At 38.0% G+C, this 25648-nt stretch overlaps 1 protein-coding gene across 3 annotated transcripts in view; it reads left to right on the top strand.

The window, feature by feature from the left end:
- The window catches only part of LOC114303884 (AP-4 complex subunit epsilon), a 45189-nt gene extending 20156 nt beyond the window's left edge, over window positions 1–25033 (top strand). The window contains exons 2-6 of one of the 3 annotated variants that reach the window (XR_014344674.1): window positions 4285–4444; window positions 18668–18757; window positions 24224–24341; window positions 24479–24673; window positions 24785–25033. Coding sequence is in view for 1 of the 3 variants with exons in the window: in XM_028249030.2 (XP_028104831.1) it covers window positions 4424–4444; window positions 18668–18757; window positions 24479–24673; window positions 24785–24847 (369 nt within the window). In the remaining 2 variants the exon portion in view is untranslated. Of the gene's footprint in view, window positions 1–4284; window positions 4445–18667; window positions 18758–24223; window positions 24674–24784 lie in introns of all 3 variants that reach the window. The other 2 variants (XR_014344673.1, XM_028249030.2) reach the window with 2 other exon arrangements.
- Window positions 25034–25648: the final 615 nt, after the last annotated feature.

A 25648-nucleotide genomic window follows, 5' to 3' on the forward strand; every position in this document is an offset into this window, starting at 1 on the left:
CAACTCCTACTCAAACTCAAAGTGATAATAGTGGTGGTTTAACACCATCTGATGGAGGAGGTGATGATGGTGATGGTGAAGGCACTTCTCACGGTGACGGTGGTGGTGGTGGCGGCGACAATGGTGGTGATGGCGGTGATGGTACTAGTTTTGGTGCAGGAAGTGAAGATTTTATTGGAGGATTTGGATTATGTGATGTTGGGGAACATTATGATATTGGAGAACCTGTTGCACCTTTACCCCAACTACGTAGGAGGTTTCGTGGTAGTGATACACGTAGGGATGAAAGAAGAATAAGAAGTAGAGAACAACAACTTGATTCATCTGATAGTAGTCATAGTTATCCATATCATCCTTACCCATCCTATAGCAGTGATAGCCAGAGCTATCCTTACCCACCTCAACAACATTATCCTTGGCCCCCTCAACAACGTGGTCCTCCAGGATACGATTTGCCAAATTATCAACAAGCCCAACAAGAATATGTTGATCCTTTTCAGCCAAGGTATCCATTTTCTCTCCCAATGCACGAAACAGAAAGGGATGACATGATGAGCACATTTACTTATATATTTCCTACTGGATGGGGTGAAGGTAGTGGTAATCAAACTCAACAATCTGATTCCCAAGATCCACCAAGTCACTCATTTTGGTGGGGTGAAGGTAGCAGCAACAATCAAGCTCAACAATCTGAATCCCAAGATGCATCACGTCACTCATTTTGGTGGTGACATTATGTAATTTTAGTAGTAATATTATGTAAAATGTACTCTCTATTATTTGTGATTTATGCTATGATGTTATGTACTTTGTCAAGTTCTTCCATTAAGAATGTATACTTTTTTAAAACTATTTGAGTTAAAATGCACATATGCTTCCACAAGTATAATAATTAAAAATAATTTTATACATCTAAGTCCAATAAAAGAAATTTTTGCCACAAGTGTAACATGGATTTATGACATATAAAGTCATTAATTATTGAAATAAAATGTAAAAAAATTTATTTTATAGTGATTTAAAAATATGAAATATATTGGATCATACTTAAAAATTATGAAAAAATTATCTAAATTTATTTTAAAACCCAATAAATATGATTCTAAAAAAAAATATGCGTATCGGTAAGTTTTTTGTAAATTGTGTGAAAAATAAAAAAATTCACAGTTCCGGTAACCGCAACCGTTACGCTGCGGCCTTTACACCCCGCAACCGCAACCGCGCCACCGCCACCGTTACGGCAACCGCAACCGCTTTTCAGAACCTTGATCACACCGCAAAATCGGGGGTAACGCGTGGTGCCTACCACCGAAACCGTTACGTAACGGCCGAAACCGTTACGTAACACCGCATTTTTAAACCTTGATTGTACCCCACAATAAGAGAGTGCGATTTTGAATGCTTTAATGATAATATACCATGAGTTGTACCCCACAATAGAAGAGTGCGATTTTGAATGCTTTAAGTGATAATATACTATGAGTTGCCCCACAATAGGAGATTGCAATTTTGAGTGCTTTAGCGGATAATATACCATGAGTTGTACCCTACTGCTGGATTGGATAGTGCAATTTTGCGGATACTATACCATGGGTTGTACCCTACAATAGGAAAATGTGATTTTAAATGCTTTAATGGATAACATACCATGAGTTGTATCATGAGTTGCCCCATAATAGGAGAGTTTGATTTTGAATGATTTAACTGATAACATACCATCATTTAAAAAAAAATGATAATATATTGAGAAATACGCCTCAACATAGGATTTTGATATTAGATTTATGCTTTAAAGGGCAATACCACGCTAGGAAGGATAGTGGGCGTCGTAGGACGAGATTGTGGGACCTAAAAAGGGATAAACTAGAAATTTTTAAAAATAGAATGGATAAAGAAGGTACTTGAGACTTAGAAGATGATGCTAACACTATGCGGAACGCGATAGCCAATTGTATGAGGAGAATTTCAAGAGAAGTTCTTAGAAAGTCGAAAGGAAAGGGACCCAATTCTAGGAAAACTTGGTGGTAGAGAGAGGGGTTCAAACAGTAGTAAAGACGAAAAAATAGTGTTTTAAAAAGTGCCATAATGATAGAATTGAGAAAAATATTAAGAGTTACAGATTGGCTAATAAGGAGGTCAAAAAAGTAGTGAGAGAGACTAAGTTGAAAGCCTATGGTGACCTATAGACTAGACTAGATAGTAAGGAGGGAGATAAGATGATATACAAACTTGCTAAAATAAGAGAGGAGAACAAGAAATTTTGATCAAGTGCATCAAGAATGAGGACTCTACGATGTTGGTGAAGGATGAAGATATTAAAGATAGGTGGAAGAACTATTTTGAAAAGTTGTTAAATAAGGAACATGGAGATAGGTCAAAGGTGGAGAAAGTAGGTAGTAATAAGGAAAACTAGGACTACAGGTTCTATCGTAACTTTGAAGTGGAGATTGCAATTAAGAAGATGAAATCGAATAAGGTTTTAGGACCCGATGATTTTCCTATTGAAGCTTGGAAATGTTTGGGTAAAAAGGAGGTTGCTTAGTTGATTAAGTTATTTAGCAAGATTTTGTTGACTAGGAAAATGCCAGAGGAGTGGAGGAAGAGTATTTTAGTGTCAATCTATAAGAATAAAGGAGATGTTCAAAACTGCAACAATTATAGATGAATCAAGCTAATGTGTCATATAATAAAAGTGTGGGAGAAAGTGATGGAATGTCAATTGCGAGATATAACTGAGGTGTCAGAGAATCAATTTGGGTTTATGCCTGGTAGGTCAATAATAGAAGCGATTTATCTTTTGAGGAGAGTAATAGAAAAGTATAGAGAAAAGAAAAGAAACATTCATATGATTTTTATCGATCTTGAGAAAACATATGATAGAGTATTTCAGGATATAATCTGGTGAGTGTTTGAGAAAAAATGGGTGACAAAAGGTTACATTGATAGGATTAGGGATATGTATGGAGGTATGGTGACTACTATTAGATTGCTTACTGGAGAGACAAGTGAATTTCCAATTACTGTAGGGTTATACCAAGGCTCAACCTTAAGTCTTTATCTTTTTGCTTTAGTTATGGATGAGTTGATGAGAAATATCAGGATGATGTGTCATGGTGTATGTTTTTTGCAGATGATATCACGTTAGTGGATGAGACTAGAGAATGAGTTACCATTAAGTTGGAGACATGGAGAGAAACACTTGAATCTAAAGGATTTAGGATAAGTAGAATTAAGACATAGTACATGGAGTGTAATTTTAATAGCAATAATAATGGAAGCAGAGGAGAAGTGAAGATTAAGAACTAAGAACTACCTAGAGTGGGCATTTTTATTATTTATGATCGATTATCACAATGGCTGGGGAGGTTGGAGCGGATGTGGTCCAAGAATTAAGGCGTGGTGACTTAAGTGACAGAGTGTGTCAGAGGTACTGTACGATAAACGAGTACCCACTAAACTAAAAAGGAAGTTCTATAGAACGACTATTAGACCAGCGATGTTATATGAGTAGGAATGTAGGGCAATTAAGAAACAACATGTAGATAAGATGAGTATTGTTGAGATGAAGATGCTAAGGTGGATGTGTGACAAGACTAAAAATGTTAGGAATGAGTATATTCGAGAATTGGTAGGAGTAGTATCGATAGAAGATAAGTTGAAAGAGAATAGATTGAGATAGTTTGGTCATATACAACAGAGACCAACATAAGCAGTAGTGAAGACATGCGATACAGTGACGGTAGATGAAAGTGTTAGGGGAAGGGGCAGACCTAGATTGACGTGGGCTAGTATAGTAAATAGAGATATGAACTTCCTTAATTTGACTAACGAAATGGCCTTGGATAGAGTCGAGTGGAGAAGAAAGATTCATGTAACCGATCCCATTTGATGAGACTTGAGGCTTGGTTTGGTTTAATATACCGTGAGTTGTGATGACGAATTTCATTTAGTTTCACAATGTTAGTACCTTAAATTCCAAAGCAAAATCAGAATGGAACAGTCCAATTGTGCTATACAAGGACTAGACTCACTTCCGAGCACACTGTTTTCAGTTATGCAAGTGGTGTATCGGTGTAGACAACCCAAAAAGGATGTACATATTCTACCCCAGTAATGTTCGTAAGATCATGAAGTTTGAGTTGTGCATATGTATATGTGTGCATTGTGCTTCCGAGAAGAAAATCCGTATGTTACTTTCTCCGGGAGCTAATATTTTGTTTTTTAATATATATATATATATATATATTTTGGCTTTTTTACAGAGGTTTTGTGATAATGATCCAGGGGTTATGGGTGCAACACTCTGTCCGCTCTTTGATCTCATCACAATAGATGCTAATTCTTATAAGGATTCATCAGCTTTGTAAGTATTCTTAAGCTAGTAGTTGAACGCAGATTGCCAAAGATTTATGAATATCATTAGATGGCTGCTCCATTCATTCAGGTACGTCTCATTTTTTTTTTAATTTTTTAATTTTCCTTTCCTTTCCTTTCTCCAGCTTAGTTTATTTTTAAAGCTATTTATAGAAGATGTTGGCATATTTATGAGGAATAAGGAGATTGTCACATTAGCTTTTAAACAAAATGGTGGTTGACTGCATGCAAATTATGCTATCACATTATTATTTTTTTGACAATAATTGGCGAATTCATCTGAACTAGTGGTAGAGGCAATAACTGGTTTCTTTTCGGAGTTGTAACTGGTGACCTTTGTTATAGGAGGGAAGAATGAGCTTAGGTGGCAGGTCTCCAAGATGGGTCTCTTTGAGGTCAAGTCCTATTATTGGTTGTTGATTGGGGAGGGTGGTCGAGATTTCCTATGGAAATAGATTTGAAGGTTAAGGTACCTTCAATGGCGGCTTTCTTTGCTTAGGAAGTTACGCATGGGAAGTTCTTAACGATTGACAACTTGACCAAGAAGAATAAGATTATTGACACCTAGTGCTTTATTTGCAAAAGAGGTGAGGGAGACCTGACCACCTCCTAGTCCATTATAGAATACGTGGTAGGCGTGGTTTGGGCTTGATTGGGTGTTCCCTAGAATAGTGGTTGAGCCTCTATTTAGTTCGAGGGGCAAGGGTGGGGAAGAGGAGGAAAGGGAAGTGTGGGATATGGTGTATATGGGGAGAGAGGAAACATCAGCTTGCGTCGAGGATTCGATTCATTAGTTGTGAAAGATTATTTTGAGAGAGTGAGAGAAGCTATAGAGCGAGAGAGAGACTCTGAAATGTTTTGTATATTGATTGTATATTCAAAGAGAATGAAGTCTCTCTTTATAGAGAGAAGATGGGCATTGGATACCACCATTTCCACCGAAAGCAAAAGATAAAGAAAAGCTATACAATGAATAATATAAAGCTAAAGCTAGTCTAGTCTAACTAATAATGATAAAGCTAACTGTACAATAATGATAAAGCTAACAGCCCCCCGCAAACTCAAGGAGGGAAAGCATCAACCAAGTTGAGTTTGGAAACAAGATCATTGAAGCGGCCAGGAGGATGAGCCTTAGTGAAGATATCAGCGGGTTGATCGACGGAAGCAATAGGAAGAAGATGAACAGTTCCACAGGTGACATGCTGGCGAATAAAATGACAATCAATCTCAATATGTTTTGTGCGATCATGAAAAACATCATTGTGAGCAATCTGAATGGCACTCTGATTATCACAGTAGAGAGGGGTAGGAGCAGATGAAGAAACACCCATATCAGCAAGGAGCCAGCGAAGCCAGAGAAGTTCCTGAGTAGTATCAACAAGAGCTCGGTATTCAGCTTCGGTGCTAGAGCGGGCAGTGAGGGATTGTTTTTTGCTACGCCAGGCAAGAAGAGAATCCCCTAAGAAGAAACAGAATCCCGTGGTGGAGCGTCGATCTGTAGGATCCCCAGCCCAATCAGCATCGGAAAAGGCACGTAGGTCAAGAGAGGAAGAAGCCGAGAAGTGAAGACCATGGAACATAGTGCCTTTGAGGTAGCGAAGGATACGGAGTAGAGCAGTATAGTGGGGAGTGCGAGGAGCCGACATGTACTGACTGACAATGTGAACAGCATAGGCAATGTCAGGACGAGTGACTGTGAGATAGACAAGACTGCCGACGAGCTGGCGATAAAGAGTAGCATCAGAGAGAAGAGTCCCATCAAGAGGAGTGAGACGAGTCTGAGGATCAACCGGAGTAGAGGCAGTTTTGCAATCAGTAAGACCAGCTCGAGCCAGAAGATCAGATGCATATTTGGCCTGGGACAAATAGGAACCAGTAGAATCATGAGAGACTTCAAGGCCTAAGAAGTAGTTAAGGGTACCAAGGTCCTTCATCTCAAACTGTTGGTGGAGAAATTGTTTGAGGTGGAGAATACCAGCTTGATCATCACCAGTGATAATCATATCATCCACATACAGAAGAAGAAGAGTAGTACCATGAGAAGTAGTCCGTATAAAAAGAGCAGAGTCATAGGAGCTAGAGGTGAATCCGAAGTCATGAATGGTAGAACTGAACTTAGCAAACCAAGCACGAGGCGCTTGCTTGAGACCATAAAGAGCACGCTGTAGTTTGCAAACCTGATGAGGTTGAAAAGTGGACCCAGGTGGAGGTTGCATGTAGACCTCTTCAAGAAGATGACCATTGAGGAAAGCATTTTTGACATCCATCTGAAATAGCCCCCAGTGGCGAGCAGTAGCAACAGCAAGTAAACTGCGAACAGAGGTAAACCGAGCAACAGGAGAGAATGTCTCCTCATAATCAATGCCATATTCTTGGTTGAAACCCTTGGCAACAAGACGAGCTTTGTAGCGTTCAATAGAGCCATCAGAATGTGTTTTGATTTTGTAAACCCATTTGCAGCCAATTGCAGTCTTGCCAGGAGGAAGATCAACAAGATCCCAAGTGTGAGCTTTGTCCAAGGCATGGAGTTCATCAGTCATAGCTTGCTGCCAAAGAGGATTAGTACAAGCCTCACGATAGGAGGTAGGTTCATAAGTAGAGAAGGCAGTAGATCCAACAATATAATCACGAAGATGGATAGGAGGTTGAGTTACCCGGCGGGGTCGACCCGTAGGAGGATCGGTGGGAGGAAGAGTCGGTGAAGAAGGAGGTGTGGCAACAAGAGGTAGACCTTCAGGTAGAGTAGGCTGGACAGGATCAGGGGTGAGCAAGGGCGTCTCGATGGAGGAGGAACCTGTATCAAAATCAGTAGAGAAAAGATCGATGGAAAGATTAGTAAACAGTGCAGTAGTGGAAAGTCCGGGTAAGTGAAAGGAGGATAGCGAGGAAAACATTTGGTGTTCCCAGAAAACGACATGGCAGGAGATACGAAGACGTTTAGAGAGAGGATCCCAACAGCGAAAGCCTTTATGTTCAATGCCATACCCAAGAAAGCAACAAAGACGAGAGCGAGGTTCAAGCTTGGTGTGTTCATGGGATTGAAGTAGAACAAAACAAGCAGAGCCAAAAACCCGGAAATTGGCGTAAGGAGGAGGAGTGCCATGCAGACGTTCAAAGGGAGTTTGATTATGGATGACAGGGGTAGGAGCACAGTTGATAGTGTAAACAGCAGTGAGGGCAGCTTCTCCCCAAAAGTTTTCAGGACAGGAAGAAGAGAGAAGGAGAGCGCGAGTAGTGTCAAGAATATGCCTATGTTTCCGTTCAGCGCGACCATTTTGCTGGGACGTGCCAGCACAGGAACGATGAGGCAGTGTACCATGATGCTGAAGAAAGGAAAGGAAATCTGAATCCCGATATTCCATAGCATTGTCAGAGCGAAAAATTTTGATGGTTTTGGAGAATTGGGTGTGAACCATTTGTGCAAATCGATAATAAATGTGTTTAAGTTCAGACCTATTTTTCATGAGAAAAAGCCAAGTAAACCGGGAAAAATCATCAATAAAAACAACAAAATAGCGGGATCCCCCCATAGTAGTAGTAGGGGAAGGCCCCCAAATATCCGAATGTATAAGATCAAAAGGGGCAAGAGAAACAGAAGTACTTTTATTAAATGATAAAGCAGGTTGTTTGGCAAGTTGACAGGGTATACAATCGAAATTATCGGGAATTACATGACCCAACTGTCCACTAGAAACCAAAGACCTTAAACGAGTAACAGAAATATGCCCTAGGCGACAATGCCAAAGATGAAAGGGAGATAATAAGGAAGTAGATGTAGGAGCAGCAATCTGAGGAGAGGCAGGAACATGAAGGTGAATGAGTTCATAGAGACGTCCACGCTTACGGCCGATCCCAATAGTCTGCCCTGTCTGAGGGTCCTGTACCAAACAATCAGTAGCAGAAAAGGTGACAGTTAGACCAAGTTCACATAATTGACCAATGGAAATAAGGTTTAAGGTAAGAGCAGGGATATGATAAACGTGAGGTAGAGATAAAGAAGAGGTGGAAACAGTACCAACATGACGAACAGACATGAGGGAACCATCAGCAGTATGTATTGAGGGAATATGAGGAGATGAAGATAAGGAAGAAAAGATAGTAGAACTGGAGGTCATATGATTACAACAGGCAGAGTCAAAATACCAAGAAGAGTTACCTGGGATTACAGACAAAGCAGTAGGAGGAGGTGTACCAGATGAGGAGAGAAGTTGTTTGAGCATGGCCTCTACATCCGTTGGAGAAAAGTGAGGGGTAGATGGAGCAGGTGACTCAGAGAACCCTGCAGAGGGGGCAGTGTCAGTGTGATGAGACTGATTCCCGGAAGCAGCAGCAGCAGTGTGATAAGACTGATTCCCGGAAGCAGAAGTAGCAGTGTGATGAGACTGGTTGCCGGAACGATGAAAACTTCCCCGGGAAGAGCCACCGCGAGAGGAGTGGCTATTGGAGGATGAGCGGGATGGATTGCGAAAACAATCCTGTTGCAGATGACCAGGACCAAGTTTGTTGCAGTAGCGGCAGGATCTGACGGGGCAATTGACCAGGAGATGGGTTGAAGGAAGGCCCCGATTCTGACAATAGAGGCAAGCAGTTGGCCGCTGGGTAAATGATGGCCGGGACGGAGGAGTGGCAAGAACAGAGTCCACATGATGAGTTTGAAGAGTACCTAGACGGGTCTCCTCTGATAACAACTCAGAAATGGCTTGTTCAAGAGTGGGCAAGGGATGGCGATGAAGCAGAGAGGCACGTACGGGCTCAAAAGAGGGGGTAAGAGCCATGAGAAATTGCACCAACCTTTGCTGGTTGCGATGGTTAGTAAATAAAACTGCATCTTCGGGGTCATGCCAGGTTGGTTCTGAAAGAGCAAGCTGATCCCAAACAGAGTATATTTGAGAAAGGAAGTCATTAATGGACTGAGTGGATTCTTGGCGCATGCGGTGAAGTTGGTTCTGAAGTTAATATTGATGGGCAAGACCAGTAGTCTGGTATCGTTCTTTTAAAAAATCCCAGATGTCTTTCGCAGGAGTAGTTACAGAGTCAAGCTGAAACCGGCCAAATTGAAGACTGATAGAGGTAACAGAGGTATTACGAAACCAGGTAATGATTTGGTAATTTTTACTGTCCCATTCCTCAAGTCGGTCTTCATATGTAGCAGTATGAACAGGAGTTTCAGTAGTGGCACTGTCTTTGACTGGTTTAGTCACATCCCCGGTGACAATTCGCCAGAGCTTCTTGCCTTTAAGAAAGGAAGACATGGCTTGGGCCCACAGAACATAGTTTGAACCATTCAGAATAACGGAAATGGGATGGGAGGTGTCAAGACGATCCATAATACTTGTTAAGTAGGATTAAAGTAACAGGAAGAGACCTGTAGGATCAAAATTTGGTAAAACAGAGTGTACCAGTGAGTCCGGAAGGTCGAAAATAGCCAGAAAAGGCTGCTGGACAGAGATGATGTCAGCGATGATGTCAGCGGCGCACGTTAGCAGAGTGCAGGGAGGAGCACGTTAGCAGAAAGGCGGCGGCACACGGTAGCGAACAGGCGCAGGCGCGGCGCACAATAGCCGTTTTGGCGCACGCGGGTGCACTGTAGTGAAGCAGCGCACGAAAGGCGCACAATAGCAGGCGCGGCGTACGGGAGAGGCAGGGCTGACGTCAGCCGCGGTTGTGTGGGCGCGTGGAGGCGCGTGGCGGAGGTGAGTGGCAACAGATGGCGCGTGCGGGCGCGTGTGAGAGTGGTGGCGGAGCTGGTGACGCGCAGAAGGTAAAGGCGGCGCGTGTGGGCGCGTGGAGGGTGTTCTGCGAACGGGCTAGGTGCCGTTGGAATCGTGAGAAAATTCCGAGCGATTTGATGTATGCCACTGTGTACGGGACTAAACACCAAAATCGAAAATTGCCAGAAATGTAACACTGGGCTCTGATACCATGAAAGATTATTTTGAGAGAGTGAGAGAAGCTATAGAGCGAGAGAGAGACTCTGAAATGTTTTGTATATTGATTGTATATTCAAAGAGAATGAAGTCTCTCTTTATAGAGAGAAGATGGGCATTGGATACCACCATTTCCACCGAAAGCAAAAGATAAAGAAAAGCTATACAATGAATAATATAAAGCTAAAGCTAGTCTAGTCTAACTAATAATGATAAAGCTAACTGTACAATAATGATAAAGCTAACAAGTTGAAGAGCCAATTTTTTAGGTAGTTGTTCCCTTGGGTTGTGGGACAAAGGATCCTTAAGTGTTTCTGTATTTTATTCATAATTGAAGAGCATTGTCATGTGTTTTGGAGTCTATGAAGCATGGATACTTCAAATAAAAAGACGTATTCGTATCGGATATCGATACTCCTTGGATACTTACGGATATGTATCAGATATTTATTAAAAGTATCAGATACTTCTTAATTAATTTTTCATTAATTTTGAAGTATCGGATACTTAGTTTTGAAATATCGGATGCTCTAAGTCACATATTATCGGATATTTCTTAATTAATTTTGAAGTATCAAATGTTCAAAGTCACATGTTACTCCTTTTACGAAATTGGAATTGTATCATTTCTTGTATAACGTCATAATATAATATAATTGCAAGGATAAATAAAATATTTTTACAATACTTTGCTTAGTTTTTTTTTTATAAAAATAACATAGTAAGCTAAAGTAATAGAATTTATCAAATTACCATATCTTCATTGTATCATGCATGTCCCCTATAACTACATAGAAGTAAGGATTAATAAGATAATATAACAATAGTAAAATTTAATATCAATAAATAAATAAGTAAATAAACTTGCATAGAATGTTTTTGACTAGTGCAAAAGGAAAAAGCATAGAGTCAAGTTGTGGATTGTTCTGATATTATAATATCAACATATTAAACTTGATATTGAAATGAAATATTTGCAAGACCTATTGAAAATTTAAAAACTAAACTTGCTACTGCCTTAAATTAATACTTAATTCTTAAAGATTAGTATTTTGCATCATAAAGTTACTGTGGTTTCTCAACATTCTTAAGCTTATGTGTAACTCACTGCTAATAATTTATTTATTTTTTATTTTTTACAAACGTATCGTAACTGAGGAATGACTCTGTGTTCAATGGGGTGGAGCCTAATTTTCTAGCTTTGTGTGAATCTATTGAGGTTCGAATTGCTTTGTGGATTAAGTCCTATGTCCCAGCTTTGAACTTCACTGTCAATGACCTAGTGCATAATTTGCAACAGATTAGAAGATGCTTGGCTTAGGAGTTTCTACAGCAGATTGAATGGGATCTTTGTGACTTTCTGCAGCTTTGGTGGGGTAAAGCAGAGGAGGTTTCAATTGCTGGTGTGATGAAATGGTCTGTTACTGGTTGATCTGTGTGGGAGGAAGAATAGTCTGTTATGCTCTGAATGCCGTATGGCTGGAGTGCAGTTGGAGCTATTGCACTGCTGTAGTTGGCTGTTGGCTGATGGGTTTGCTTCTGATGGCTAACACATATTAGGTGGTTTGAATTGGTGGTCTGAATTGGTTTGCTGATCAATCTCAGCCAATGGTGTTGTAGTAGTGGTTAGCAGATGACTGTGTACTGGTTTGCTGTGGACAGGAAAGGTGGTCTCCCCATCCTCTTCTGCCAGCTGCTGAAGTTAATTGATTCAGCTGGGGGCTAATCCACCTGAGGGTTGTGCTGTGTGGAGTAACTAGGCTTAGCAATTTTGGAAGTTTGTTGTTCTGCTATGGTGCCTTCTGGGGATGTGCTGTGTTGATCTATTGGTGTTTGAATTTTGGTCTGCTATGGATGAATTTTGGTCTGCTATGGTGGGAAGGCTGCTTGATTGTGCTGTTTTTGTATACATCTGGAAGGCAAATGGTTCATGGGCTGTTTTGTTTGGGAAGCCTATCTCTGTTATGGTGCTCATCAGTTTCAGTGTTCTGGTTTTTGGGCTACTTTATGGTTGTTACTATCAGTTTGCCTTCTTAGCTCCCAGGTTGACTATTGCTGGAATTTTGCAGCCTAATTATGTTTCTGGGTTGGACTGTGCAGAGGAGGAAGATTCAAAATTAATTGATAGTCACAATGGGTTACAATGGGTCTGCTGTAGTTAATTGAGTAATTAGGTGCATGCTGGTTCTGATATTTGATACACACAGTGGGTCTGCTGCTGTTATATACTCCAAGGAGAATCTCTTGTTTTTGGCTGTTATCCCATCAGATCTCAATAGAGATGAGTGGGTTGAAGCATTGGGTTCATATTTGAAGCATCTTAACAGCTGTTCAAGGCAAGGTGTTTGGTATGCTTTGTTTGAGCTGTGGGAATTCATGGCATATAGCTCAGAAAATCTGTGCCATTTTGGTGATGTAGTGCCTAAGCTATCTGATTTTTCTGGTTTTTTTCTCTGTTGTATTTGCTCGTTGGTTTCTCACCAACTTGGAGGTTGGAGCTTGTTTTAGCTCCAAGCTCCACTTTATTGATGTAATTTTCCTTTTCCATCAATAAAGTTTTCCTTTTGCCGATCAAAAAAAAAAAAAAAACTGTACCCGTATCCTACTTTTTTAGATTTTGTTATATCGCCGTATCCCTATCGTATCGTATCCGTATCTGTGCTTTCTAGTTTCGAGTCTATTGTATTTTATTTTTTAAAATTAAAATTAAATTTAAATTTTAATTTAATTTAATTTTGTTTTTTGGTAACCCACACTTAGTGAACGACTGCTAGAAACACAATCTACAGACAGATGCAAAACATTGGCAGGTGTTCCCTAAAAGTAAATAGTTTTGGAAGGATGCAAAAGTAATGATGCTTCCATATTGTTGCATTTACCTTGCGAGTGATATCCAACTATCGGATTTCTTAAAGATCGTATACTTTTGTAAGCATTTTCCCCCCTCTTTCTCTCCCTTTTTATTTATTTATTTGTCATACTCCACGTGAACGTAGCCCATGAGCCATAAGAGAACTTTATTTTTCCTTGAAGGATGATCCTAGTGGTAATCCCCAAGTATGTGAACTGTGGAAGTTAGTAATCCCACCCTAATTAGAAGTAATTAAATGTCATTAGGCACTAGTTTCCACTAGAATAAACTCTTCCTTTGTCGTTGGCCTTGATTCCGCTTGATAACAAAGAAACACACGTTATGTATTTAAATTGATTTTTTATTTTTTAATTTCACTAAAGATAATGGTGTTATTTGTGTGATGAATATTGGAAACAACCGTATCATGCCGTCTAACACTCCTTACTTGATAGATATCCTTCAATGACCATTACCTAGAATTCAAGTATTTCATATCTCCCTAACCCACTTCACTCTCCAAGTATGTTTTGTTGCCTCTCTCTCATGCTATGGTATATTATTCGGTTATTTTTTCTTTTCTCCATTTAATCAAAGAATAATGCTTGGGACTCCCTTTTGGGGGTCACCCCCTCACCCCCTTTGCCACGTGACAGGGGGTGATTGGTGGAGCAGGAAAAAAAAGAAAAAGAAAAAGAAAAGGTAACCAATGAGAGAGAGAGGGGGTCAAAGGGGTGGAGGAAAAGGGGGGATGAATCATTACTCCTCCCTAATTTCTCTTTGTTTCTATTTATTGTCATTGTAGAATGGAGCTACTATAGATTTTTTTTTTTAATATATATATATATATATATATATAAACTTGCTATTTTCTTTTATTTGTTTCTCTCTATTGAGTTTTCAACTATTTAATATTTTTTGCCTTTTCTTTTATGTTGTACTATATCGAATTACAAAATGGTCTGTTACAAAACTCTTATCCTTCTCTTTTTGTTTTCCTTTCATACAATTGAAAGCTTTTACTACCAAACTTTCTACTGTATAATGCTTATATTTACATGGTGTACTATATTTTTCACAGTATTTTTTAGTGTAATTTAGGTTTATTTTGTGTTTTCTTTTAAGAAATGTTTATCCATATATAAATTATTTTGTATTGTTTCTTCTTTCATAGGACCTTACAATCCGCAATCCGATTCTACAATCAGATCTTGTGAACCCCTCCAATGATCCAATGTATAATCCTCAATCCAATTCAGTCTTGGTCTGTTTCATGGGTCCTCAATCCCCAATTTTATTTACTGTTATTCGCAGGTATGTTTATTAGGTGGATCTATTTGTCTTACCCCCAAGTGAGTTTACAACTAACCCTTAGAATATTTAATTGGATCCTTAAGGTATATCAGCTAAGGTTTCAAGTTTGGTTGTCCTTGTAATTTAATTCTAGCTCAAATATTTACAATTGTCTCAATTAATTAATTATTTATTTTTTGGTGCTATCCCAAGAAGTTATATACCAATATTAGAGTAAGTGTATGAAATGATGCTCAATCAAAGTATGTTTATACCATTTCGAACTTGTGATATATCATTCATTCAACAAACATTCATACAACATACATAGGAATTTAAGCAAGGGAATGTAAATATAGGTGAACACAAATAATTTTATAGTGGTTCGGTATGCCTTTGTACCTACATCTTATCCTAAGTCTTCCTCACCAAAATTTCTCGACTAAATCAAACTGGTTTTCTCAAGTTAAGTGGAAACCTTTTCAACACACTTTTGTGAGTTTTCTCTAGGTTACCCCCACCAAACTTTTAAAGGCGAATGCATGTCTCGAGGCATTTCACCCCTCATGAGGCGAGGTGTATGCCTTAAGGCGTTGAGACATAAACATTTCAAATTTCAAATTTTAATATTTAGTGAATGAATTAAATATTTTAAAATAGTAAAAAAATAAAAATTAAATTAAATATAAAGGTGTAAATACTTTTCTCTTGAAGGCGTTAAACATTTTACTACATAGAAGGAAGTTTTCCTTCATTAAAAATGAAATTAATATTCTTAACTTTAGCGATTAAGCTTCTCACTTGACCATTAACTATGTTTTTTTTAGTTTATTATTGATCATTTACTTAATTTTTCCTGTAGAATATAGTTGCTAAAATGGATTCTTTTTATTTTTTTATATTTAAACAATCTAATAGACTAAGTTTAACAAATGCCCAAGGCAACCTCTGCATGTGCTTACATGCTTATGCACAAAAAAAATACAAAGCGCACTTAAAACGCACGTCTCAAACTATGATGTGCAAGCCTTTGGGAAGTAATGCCTAAAAATTAAAGCCTTGATGCGTTTTACCTTAGTCTCAAGGTGAGGCGAGCATTGAGGCGAGCCTCGGGAAAGCCTTTTAAAACTCTGACCCCCACAACCTCTTCCTCATACAAACACAAACAAGTGAATTGAGTTACCAATAAGCACATCCAAAACCTCAACTCCAATCCATAAACCTAAACACTTCACTAGATTTTTCAAACCTACAAATGGACTTGAAAGAAGTGCTGCAAAATCCTTATGCCCAAAAGTCTCTAAATGGGAGTAGTGTGGTGTGTGATGGATATAGTATATAAAACTACACTACGATGTGAAGATATATCTTCCACAAGGCAACTCCAAAGACTCCAAAGAGTAAATCTTTCCCAGGCTTGTATTAAAGAATTGAGAGCAAGCTCTCACTCACAAGAAGTGAGCACACCAAAATGTGATTGTAAGATGGTACTGTAAGTTTTCTGAATGAAACTGTATATTAGATTGAATTAATTGAACAAAGAATGCATCACTTATATAAAACACTAATTCCTAATCCTAAACGAATACATTGCTGATATAGAACACTAGTCCTAATCCTAAAAGGGGAAGGGAGAACACTGAATATAGGCATATTCTCACAGGTACAAGCAATAGAAGACACTCCTTTAGCCTTTTCTCATCAGAAAATCACAATGGGGACATAAATAGGCAAGCCTCCAATGGCTATGCTAGTTTTTTGAATTTTGATCAAAATTGGTCGACTAAGTTGTGGTTGACCATCTTATGTGGTTGGTCGATCAAGCCTCCTGGACTTGGTATGGCACCTTCATTGGTTGACCATGTCTGAGGTGGTTAACCAATCGTACTGGTTGTTGTAGTTCTAGCTCTCAAGACTTGCGTAAGTCGACCATCTTTAATGGTTTGGTCGACCAAGTGACCAACCTCCTATTTTGGTTAACCAAGTTGACGTGACTTGGGTTGTTAAGTCCTTTTCTTGGTCTTCTTGGTCCCTTGCTTTGTCGAAAACAATCTTCATATCAATTATGCTTCTTCTTGCACTTCTCCCATGAATCTTGAAGGCTCTCCAAGGCTTCTAGGCTGCCAATGTGCTTCTTCTTGTACTTCTCCACCTTGCCCATGATTTAGGTTCCTACCTAGGGGTATACATACAAGTTGTGAAGTTGCCAATTTGCTAAGCCTAGCATTTAAAGATCCTTTATGCTTGTTTTCTTATGTGAAGAATTTAAAAATGTTTTGCCAAGGTGAGGGTCTCCACCTTGGAGCAAAAAATTATCTAGACAAGTAAATTCACCAAAAAGGTGCTAAGGGAGCCCAATCCAAGTACAAGTTGTATGCAAAATGACAACCGCCTTGGCAATTAAGCATCGTTACAATTTGAAAAAGCTGAATGAAGTAGTTAAATTTCACTGTGATCCATGTGAACCAAAATTTCAAGAACTCTTAGTATAAGCATTCCCATCAAGCTAATTTGGAATTGCGGCCTTTTTTTTTTTTTTTTGATTGGCATCGGGGTGTCTGGATTAAATCCGACTAATCCCCAGGGGTGCACAGGCCTCGGCAAGGAGTTTCCCTTAAGTGCACCACGGTGAATTCAAGAGTTTCCCCCAGTTTTATGGCCTCAAGAAATTGTTAGCACCTAAGAAGTTTTGATTCCTGAATCTTGGAAGGAGCACCTCCCCAAGACACAAGGCCTTGCCACTAGGCCAACCCCTTGGGTTTTGGAATTGTGGCCATTTTGTTTCTCCATGTGCACCAAAGGAGACAGAGGGTCGGTTTACTTCTTCATGCAGAACTTGCAAACTTCATTTTTTCAACATGGATATTAGCATTACTAATGTGTTGATTTGCTCACATTTTTTTTGGAATTGTGATGTGTTTTATATAGTAATCACTCCTTTTGTTGTGCAGATCAAGTTGCGGAAAATTTTGGCATTACTGGGTAGTGGTGACAAGAAAGCTAGTGAATGTTGGAATGTGTCCCACATCGCCTGGAGTTGCCCCATCCGTGCTAATTATAAGGCTCTAATTTCCCTCTCCTTAAGACCTGAGTTTTAAGGAGAAGTGTGGGCTGGGCTTTTCAACTTGGTATCAGAGCTTGGTTGGGCCTGTGACTGGTGGGCTATTTGTCCAGCTAGTGTGTATTATGGTCCAGGAGGATGTGTTGGAATGTGTCTCACATTGCCTGGAGTTGCCCTATCTGTGCTAGTTATAAGGCTCTAGTTTCCTTCTCCTTAATACCTGGGTTTTAAGGTGAAGTGTGGGCTGGACTTTTCAACTTGGTATCAGAGCTTGGTTGGGCCTGTGATTGGTGTGCCGTTTGTCTGGCTACCGTATGTCGTGGTCCAGAAGGGTGTGTTGGAATGTGTCCCACATCGCCTGGAGTTGTCCCATCTGGAGTTGTCCTATCTATGCTAATTGTAAGGCTTTAGTTTCCTTCTCTTTAATACCTGGGTTTTAAGGAGAAGTGTGGGCTGGGCTTTTCAACTTAGTATCAGAGCTTGGTTGGGTTTGTGATTGGTGTGCTGTTTGTCCAGTTACTGTATGTTGTGGTTCAGGAGGGTGTGTTGGAATGTGTCCCACATCGCTTGGAGTTGCCCCATCTATGTTAGTTATAAGGCTCTAGTTTCCCTCTCCTTAATACTTGGATTTTAAGTAGAAGTGTGGGCTGAGCTTTTCAATTGTGAACACACGTATACTGTTGTGGGTGACATGGGCCTCGTTTGGTAGAACTGTGAGAAAGTGATCACAACTTATAGCCTAATTGCTTATAGCTTATAGCTATGAACATAAGCTGATTTTTGACTTGTAAATTAAGCTTCTCCTCCCCCACTCAAAGAATAAATTGATTTTTGACTTACAAAAAGCTATAAGTTGTATTGTTAAGTTGAATCAAACACATCAAAATAGCTTAAATTAAGCTAAAAGCTGAAATAAGCTGGAAATAAGTCCTACCAAACAGGGCCATAATGAGAAAGTGTAACTCATCAAGTAACATAGGAAATGCTGTTCTTTATGAGTGCATCTGCTGTGTTTCCTCCATACATCCCAATCCTAAGTTATTAGATGCTGCGGCTGACGCAATTTCTAAATTTTTGAAGGTTTGCCTTCTGCAGTTGGGCATGTTGTTGGGTTTTTGTTTGTTGTTATCTCTTGTTCACACATTCATATCTGTTGGGCAGAGTGGCAGTCATAATCTAAAATACATGGGCATTGATGCCCTTGGTCGGTTGATAAAGACAAGTCCAGAAATCGCGATTGATTGCTTAGAGGTGAGAAACATTATTTTTGCAAATGCATTTGACATTAATTCGATTTGAATTGATGGAGCCATTGGAGCTGTAGACAGGTCCATGTTCTTTGTTTTTCCCCATTGTTTTTGTTGACACTAAGATGTCTATATCTCTACACTCTGGTTTATTTGATTACTAGCGTATGCCCGTGCCTAAAGGCACGGTGTAAATAATATTAAGATTAAAATACAGTTATAAAAATATATTTAACAGACTATACTCTACGACAATTGTTTAAAAAGCCCTTTAGCGACAATTGTTTAAAGCTGAATTCAAGTTATTAATTTAGAAAATAAACACACATGTTTCAAGTTGTATGCATATGAATACGTTGATTGAGTCGATTATATGGTTTTTTATATATTAAGTTCAATGTCTATCTGAGATAAGAATTAAATTCATTAATCTCAACCACAGCCGAGTGGTCGAAACCACCTCCATTGTATTCTGCTGATCAGGTCGGTTCTTCAAGTAATCCCAACACTATTTAAATTTATTTTTTAATTTGATAAAATTACAAATTTAATATAAAATTTAATCCCAACACTATTTAAATTTATTTTTTAATCCCAATACTATTAAATTTAATCCCAACACTATTTAAATTTAAATTTATTCCCAACACTATTTAAATTTAATCCCAACACTATTTAAATTTAAATTTAATCCCAACACTATTTAAATTTAAATTTAACCCCAACACTGTTTAAATTTAAATTTAATCCCAACTCTATTTAAATTTATTTTTTAATCCCAACACTACTTAAATTTATTCCCAACACTATTTAAATTTAAATTTATTCCCAACACTATTTAAGGATAAAATCGACATGAGATCTGGAAAAAAGGTATGTATTTTCTTCTTTGCTATATATTTTTCTAGGATAGTATATGATCCCAATATGTGACATAGAACAAATAATTTTCCTAGCCGTTTAGTTGTGTTTCTGTTTTTAGTTTTTTTGAAAAGTGAAGACAATGAAAAATTCTAAAAATGGCCATAATTTTAATATTTATGATTATATATACATATGAATACTCGAATGTTTTCATTTTCTGTCATCTGTTTTTCATGTGACATAAAACTGGATAATTTTCCTATATAGCCCTGTTTGGTTATGCTTTTGTTTTCTTTGTTTTTCATGCTTTCAAAAAAAAAAAAAAAAAAAAGGAACAATGAAATGTTAAAATAAAAAATAAAAAATAAAAAGTGAATTTTTTAATTGCTAAGCAAAAATGGTTTACGAAAATTCGAAAAATAATTCCTAAAATGTGGGTTTTGTTCATTACAAAAATTTAATTAAATCAAAAATAGTTCACCAACCAACCTTTTTATGTTTGTTCAAAAAACAAAACACCATCCTTTTTACCTGTTTTTTGAAAACAAAAATAGAAAATGAAAACAGAAACAGGCCTAACTAAAGTTTTCATAATTGGAAGAAATGAACCCAAGTCAAGAAAGGAACAAAACATAATGTCGGTACTCAAGTACAAATAGAAAACTCAATACACTGGCCTATTGTGGATTATAAAAAGACCCAAGTGCAAATACTTTAGTAAAATTAAAAGCAGAGGACCTACATATTTTGTTGCATTCCTACATTGCACTGGTCTGTATTGGTTTTACTATTAACAAAAAGAAAATGCAATAAAGGAAGAAAAGTGGGTGTGAAATGGCACTTGCAATTGACTAATAAAGGTTTAAGTAAGATTCCACCTAAGAAAGGAACATAAGCCCATTTGTCATCTTCTTCCAATGAAAACAGAAGCCCAGTTGACCTACATATTTTCTGTTTTTTGTTTTATATTTCAAATTCACGGCATTTAACTGCTAAGTAACACAATCAGCTAGAGTATTAAGATGGTAAATAGTATAACAATCTACCTGCTGTCCCCTATGAAGTTAGTGGAGACCACATCGTCTTCGGTGAACCCCAAAATACCCTTGAGTTTGCCCTCAGATTTCTCCCTGAAATTAACCAAGAAAGAATAAAAGACCTCGTCACATGCTAATCAAGAGTTGACAGCCAAAGAAATTTCATACAACTATGCAAATCTCAATTTGCCAATCTAATATACTGCATAATGAGGTGAATTTGAAGGAAATCTGAATACTCACTTGATAGCATCTTTGATTTGCTGGTATGTAGCTGCCTTCTCAAGCCTCGCAGTGAGGTCCACAACTGAAACATCCACAGTTGGAACTCGCAGTTGGAACTCGAAAGGCTATTCCGGTCAACTGAAGCAATTTTTGACAGCATGTTTGGTTCTTGAACCTGTGAGGAGGATCATCTGGGAATCATTTAGTGATTTTAAAAATAACTGTTTGGTTCTTGACAGCATGTTTGGTTCATGAACCTGTTTTCAAAAATAACTCGAACAATGATCATTAGGCGAATCATTTAGTGATTTTAAAATTTGAGTAATGAGAAAGACTCAAAAACTGTGATCTAAGACTCAAATGTTGATCAGCAGATTTATAAAGAATCCCAAAGATGAAACTAGAAATGATGATAAACAGAAATGAACCCAAGTCAAGGATTTCAAAGCAAACTCAAACTTCAACCCGACTAAGCAAGATGTACAAAAATCAACAACAATGATAGAGATAGTGTTACATTCAACTCAAACTTCAATGATCATTGTACGCAGACAACTAAATCAACCCGATAACAATGATAGAGAATAGTGTTATATTCAATTCAAACTTTGATCACTGATCTTTGAATGCAGACAACCAAATCAACACATTTATAAAATCTAACCGATGCATAAAAATCAACAACAATGATAGAGACAATAGTGTTATATTCGATTCAAACTTTGATCACAGATCAAAGATGCAGACAACTAAATCAACCCAATTATATATATCAAAAAACATTTCCATCAGAACAAAAAAATATTTAAAAAAACAAAAAAATAAATAGGAAATTAAACCAAACCTTCAAGTGGGCAGCAGCCTTTTCCTTATCAGTGAAAACTCCAGTAGACTCCACAACGAAATCGGCTCTGGTTTCGCCCCATGGGATTTCATCAGGGTTCCTAAAAATACACCAAAAAAAATTAAAACTTTTCATTTAAATATACTCTGATTCAAAAAAAAAATTGCAACGAAATTGAGAGAATAAAGGGCATAATTACCTGACTCCGAAACCAGCGACTTGTTTCTCGCCAAAAAGAAGGTGTTTTTGAGTCCTTGACCTTGACATCGCGATGCTTCCATTGTCCATGAACACTGTCGTACTTGAACATGTATGTCTTCACAACACATCACAGATTCACAATGATTAGTTTCAAACCCAAAAAACAAAGACTCAATAATAAACCAACAAAATCTCACAAACCTCACATCTCTCAAAACATTGAATAAACAGTCAAAAACCCAGAAATCGCACATTCACAAATACAAACCTGAAAATTATACAATTGAGTGGTCTAACTTTTTTTTCTTCTAACATTGGACTTGAATTGCAGGAATTGTTAACTTCTGTGGGGTCCCTGGAGTTCTCTGGGGGCAGAGCAGAAATAGCAGAAGTATCATAATGCGTAGGCGATGTAAGTTCTCATAAAATTGATCTGTAGTGGTAGCGTTATGCATCTAAGCTTCATGAATTTCTGTCGTGTAGTTCATCTAATAAATGTCCTCATTACATTTTGAAGAATTAACCATTAATTTTGTCCCATATATGTTGTTCTTTCATTTTCTTACTCTTGATTGGTGGCTCTAAGAATAGGACCCGAACCCTATAAACCTTTTTTATATGCCATGGAAGCGCTTCTATCATGTGCTGTGACAGTGTTTGCTTCATTTTATCTGCCTGCTTACTTTCAGATTTGATTATTAGATGGAAATGCACAAAATAGCATGGCTGAAGAAAAGAAAATAATATCTAGTATTGAATGCTTTTATTTAGTATTCATGCTCGTAAAATTTTGGATACGATGTCTTGTACTTAATTGTATTCGTACTTCATCAAGGTTAAGTTTGCAATAACACTGTGTTCTGGGTTTCTAAGCCTTTTGTGGAAGTTTTCCTATCTATTGTCTATTGTCACATGTCATTGAGTTTTATTTGGTTGTGTTATACCATTGCACTTTGGTATTTGACAGGAGGCTTTGGTATTTTAGAACTGCCCCTTTTCTTGTTATCATGTTCTTCATTTTTCTCTTCCACATCAGAGAAATTTAACCTCTAATTTTGTAGTGTTGAAGTATAATGAAGCTGGAGCATACGCTAGGATTGCATTTTAATCTCAATTGTATATATAAAAAACGTTAGACCACTCAATTGTATAATTCCCAAGAGTATTTTTAAAATTGTAATGTTGAAAATAATGTTGAAAATCATGAACACCTAATACTCTTGAAATCCCAAGAGTATTACAATTCTATTAAGTATCATGAACACCTAATCATGAACACCTAATCATCCCAATCATCCCAAAAGTATCCCAAGAGTAGCTGAATAGATTAAGTAAAAATTGTAATGAACACCTAATACTCTTGAAAATCATCCATTACAATTCTAAAATTTCAACACACTGAAAATTCATCAACAAAAGAACCAAAAACAAAACAATTAATGATAATAGGCAAAACTCATGAAGCCGTAACCTGATAAATACCTGATATTGCCAAATCTTCTCGTACTCAGCTCCAACAAAGATTGTAGAAAGAAAAATAAATCAATTGAATTGAATTGGGTCTTCTAAATTTCAGCTTCAATTCTTCTATTTTTGCCTAAAATTGCAACACACACTGAAAATTCATCAACAAAAAAACCAAAAACAAAACAATTAATGATAACAGAAAAAACCCATGAATGATCTCTTCTATCAATCGCTACCTATTCGTCTCCAAGGGCTTCAATGGCGATCTCTCCATCTCTGGATCCAAGAAAACAATCGCCTCACCATCCACGGCGATCCCGCGATCTCCGCCAGCCGATCTCACCATCCACGGCGTCGACTGCGTACTGGACCCTAACTTTGTGTCCAAGTGCATGTTTCCTGATCAAACGCTTTTGATAAAATCTAGAGGAGTCGATCCATCTCCAGCTCAATCTCAATCGCCTCTTGATCATGCGGTTAAGGCTTTGAGCAAGAGAGGAGTGCTCGTTGTTTCACACACCACAGATGAACTCAAACATTCTTTAGCCAAGGGTCCGATTTCGAAAGGAAGAGAGAGATAAAAAGGGAATGGCGAGACGTGAGAGCAGAGAGGGAAGGTGGGGAGAGGTGGGTTGGTGGAAAGCTCAGGAGAAATGTTTGGGCGGGACTATAATTGATCTGAACCGTTAATATAAATGTAAGATTCATCTTAGCCTTTCAAACCAAATGTATCTCTTATACATTTTACACATTTTCAAAAACCCTTCTATCTTATTATATAGATTTTAACAATTGTATGGTTTATTTTTGTTTCTGCTTGTTTTGCTACAAGTTCATCTGTTGTGCATAAGCTATGGACTATTCAGATCAGTATTGCTTTTTCCTGCTGATATAAGCTGGCTCCCACGTTTATACCTCTGCTGGCTCTGATTCTTGTGAAATGTCATATGGTAATGGATGAAGTATACGGAAAATGTGTCTATTTATACAACTATTTATGCAATTTTGTGACATTTCACATTTGCAAAGTCATTATTGGAAGGACATCTGTCACATCAATCAAAGTTGGACATGCTTCCTGACACAGGACCCAGATAATACTCTAAAGAGGAAAACTTTTGAACTGCTGTATAAGATGACGAAATTCTCCAATTTAGAAGTTATTGTTGATTGTATGATTGATTACATGACAAACATCAATGATCATTACAAAGCAGAAATAGCATCTAGATGTGTCGAGCTTGCAGAGCAATTTGCACCAAGCAACCATTGCTTCATCCAGGTTATATCTATGTTTCCTTTTCCAGTCACAATCGTTTGGAGATAGTTTATGTATGTCTTCTTTGTCTTTTGAACTTTCAACTATTGGCTTCTTTTGACTTGTTTACCACAGACCATGAATAGAGTCTTCAAGCATGCAGTGGATTTAGTAAACATTAAAGTGGCAACAACTTGATGCGGTTGATTTCTGAGGGATTTGGGGAGGATGATGATACTACAAATAGTGAGCTCAGATCATCCGCTGTATGTTATCCCTAATGAATTTCTACTGGCTGACTGCATATATTTCCTGTTACTGAGTTAACTTTGATAATCTGCTATATGTATTCCCAATGACTTTACTGGCTTATGGCATTTTTTTTTTTTTGATCGGCAAAAGAAGTCTTTATTGATGAATTAAACAAGAATTACATCAATAAAGAGGAGCTTGAAGCTAAAACAAGCTCCAACCTCCAAGTTGGTGAGAAACCAACGAGCAAAACCAACAGAACAAAAAACCAGAAAATCAGCTAAGGGAAATTGCATTCCAAAGCAGCCCAAGATCGATAAGCAAACACCTGGTGGAAAATAGAGGAACAGAACTCCAGCTAAGGGGAATTTCAGTCCAAAGCAACCCCGAACTCCTAAGGCAAACATCTGAGCTTGAGGCTCCAATCCACACTGTCACAGGTGAGAAACAAGACCAATCCCCACACAAGCCATCACAAACCAGAAAAGAAACCAGCATAGATCAATCATTCTGCAAACTACACTCCAACCAGAGAAGGAACCTGCATTAACCTGCATTGCCTTGGAACAACACTCCATGAATTCTCATGAACACTACTGCAGCCCTATAGTGACATTTCAGCAAAACAGAGTATGCTGGCGCTGACAGAAACAGGCAGAAACAGAAGACAGAGTATGCTGGCGCTGACATTTCAACAAAACAGTGGAAGCTTTCTTTTAAACTGAATAGCATAGCCTGGTTTGTCTC

Source organism: Camellia sinensis, chromosome 11 (genome assembly GCF_055761805.1).
Source record: "Camellia sinensis isolate YWXY chromosome 11, ASM5576180v1, whole genome shotgun sequence".
Classification (NCBI taxonomy): domain Eukaryota; kingdom Viridiplantae; phylum Streptophyta; class Magnoliopsida; order Ericales; family Theaceae; genus Camellia; species Camellia sinensis.